This window comes from Propithecus coquereli, unplaced genomic scaffold (assembly GCF_000956105.1).
Source record: "Propithecus coquereli isolate 6110/MARCELLA unplaced genomic scaffold, Pcoq_1.0 Scaffold383, whole genome shotgun sequence".
NCBI lineage: Eukaryota > Metazoa > Chordata > Mammalia > Primates > Indriidae > Propithecus > Propithecus coquereli.
This window is the reverse complement of record NW_012149541.1, coordinates 1,618,090-1,619,647: the sequence shown is the minus strand read 5'-3', so window position 1 is coordinate 1,619,647 and position 1,558 is coordinate 1,618,090. Positions and strand designations below refer to the sequence as shown.

At 37.9% G+C, this 1,558-nt stretch overlaps 1 protein-coding gene across 1 annotated transcript in view; it reads right to left on the bottom strand.

Moving 5' to 3' along the window:
* Window positions 1-170: 170 nt before the first annotated feature.
* The window catches only part of LOC105816707 (nuclear autoantigen Sp-100-like), a 10,335-nt gene continuing 8,947 nt past the window's right edge, over window positions 171-1,558 (bottom strand). Inside the window, exon 5 of the mRNA XM_012652189.1 lies at window positions 171-238. Coding sequence (XP_012507643.1) covers window positions 171-238 — 68 coding nt within the window. The remainder of the gene's footprint in view (window positions 239-1,558) is intronic.

The following is a 1,558-nucleotide window of genomic DNA, read 5'->3' as shown; positions in this document are numbered from 1 at the left end:
AATCAGATCTTGAAATCAGAATATAAAGCAACATGAAGATATGAGCATTTTGAAAAAACTAATTACTTTAAAAGGCATTTATTTTATCTAAGGAAAGATATAGAAAATAATGATAATAAACCTTAGCATTTAAAATTAGTTCATTTGTCACATAAAAATCAAGTAAATTCTTATTTGTTCTTACTTCTTTTTCCACTGAGTTCTTCCAAAGCAGAATTGTTTCCAGCATCCATGGTATCTAGAAAGTGACAGGTGGTGGTCAGAGAACTGTAATTTGTAAATAAAAGTTATAAATCTTATGACAATTCACACTGTGTGAAAAGCTTGAGTTTACAATGATGTTGTGAGTATCATTTCCCTGTCTTCCTTCTAAAGGAAACAAACAGGTACTGAACTGATATCTAAGGACTTCCTTTAGTTCTCTAAGAGTTTTAAAAAGTTCTTAATTAATTGCATGCACCAATTTCCTCATTTACGAAACAGGGATAGCAGCAGTTATTCTGTGCAGGTTTTCAATATTTTATGAAGATTAAATAATAGGAAATCACATATAAATCAATAACATGTTGGAGGACTTCCTTCAAAACTATGTATTTTTAGTTTAACAGTAGTTACCTGAGGTCTTTTTCCTGACAGGTAACAGGCTTTTTAGGCCTTTCCAAGGTTGTGACAAAGTGACATTATCATCTACCAATGGAAGAACATGGCTTGCTTTGTTCTGCAAACAACAGTGAAAGTCACTGTATAAATCCAACACTTTAGTATTGATATGCTAACATAGGAAATGAGATACCGTTTGTACCCCTGTATTTCTACATCACCCATACATAACCAAGAGAGCCCATCCTGTTAAACATGGCTCTATAATGACCTCCTGCCTCCCTGCAGTTCCCAAAGGGTCAGGCCAAGCAAATGCAGAGAACGGGATTCTGGCCTGGATCAGGCCTGTTCCTTGTCACAGTGTGCTCACAGTCAACTGTGCAGGAATCAGGAGCTCTGATTTTAGACTTTTGAACTTCTGACACTTGGGGTCTGTGGGCCCACTTCCTGTTGGTGAGCCAGAGGCTGCTTCATGTTCTCCTTGAACTCTGATCACCTGTCACAGCCCTCCCTAGTGTCTGTGGTATCCACTCAGCCATGTCCATCCCAAGACCCTTGGGCAGCGTTATCCGTCATGTCACGTGTTTGGCTACTTTCTATTGTTGCTTCTTGACTTCTTGGTACTCCATTTGAAAAACACATGACACAGGAACATTTCTCCTTTTCAGGTATTTGGAGGTCTGCTCCTAAACTGTAATTTGTAAATATTTTTATTTGTGCCCTACCCCCTCCAAACATAGTGACTACTAACTTCTATATTAAAGCATGGATCTACCTCTGAAATCTCTTTCTATTGCTTTGTTCCTCACTGTGTTTGCCCCTTCCTTTCATGGTTGACTCCAAGAATATCAATTTGAAAGAAAGAATCAATTAACAGTGTGTTTCACTGATGGAGAATACTGCAGAAGCAGAGGCTGGTATTAGGGAAAAAGATGAAATGCTCAGTTTTGGAAGAGTT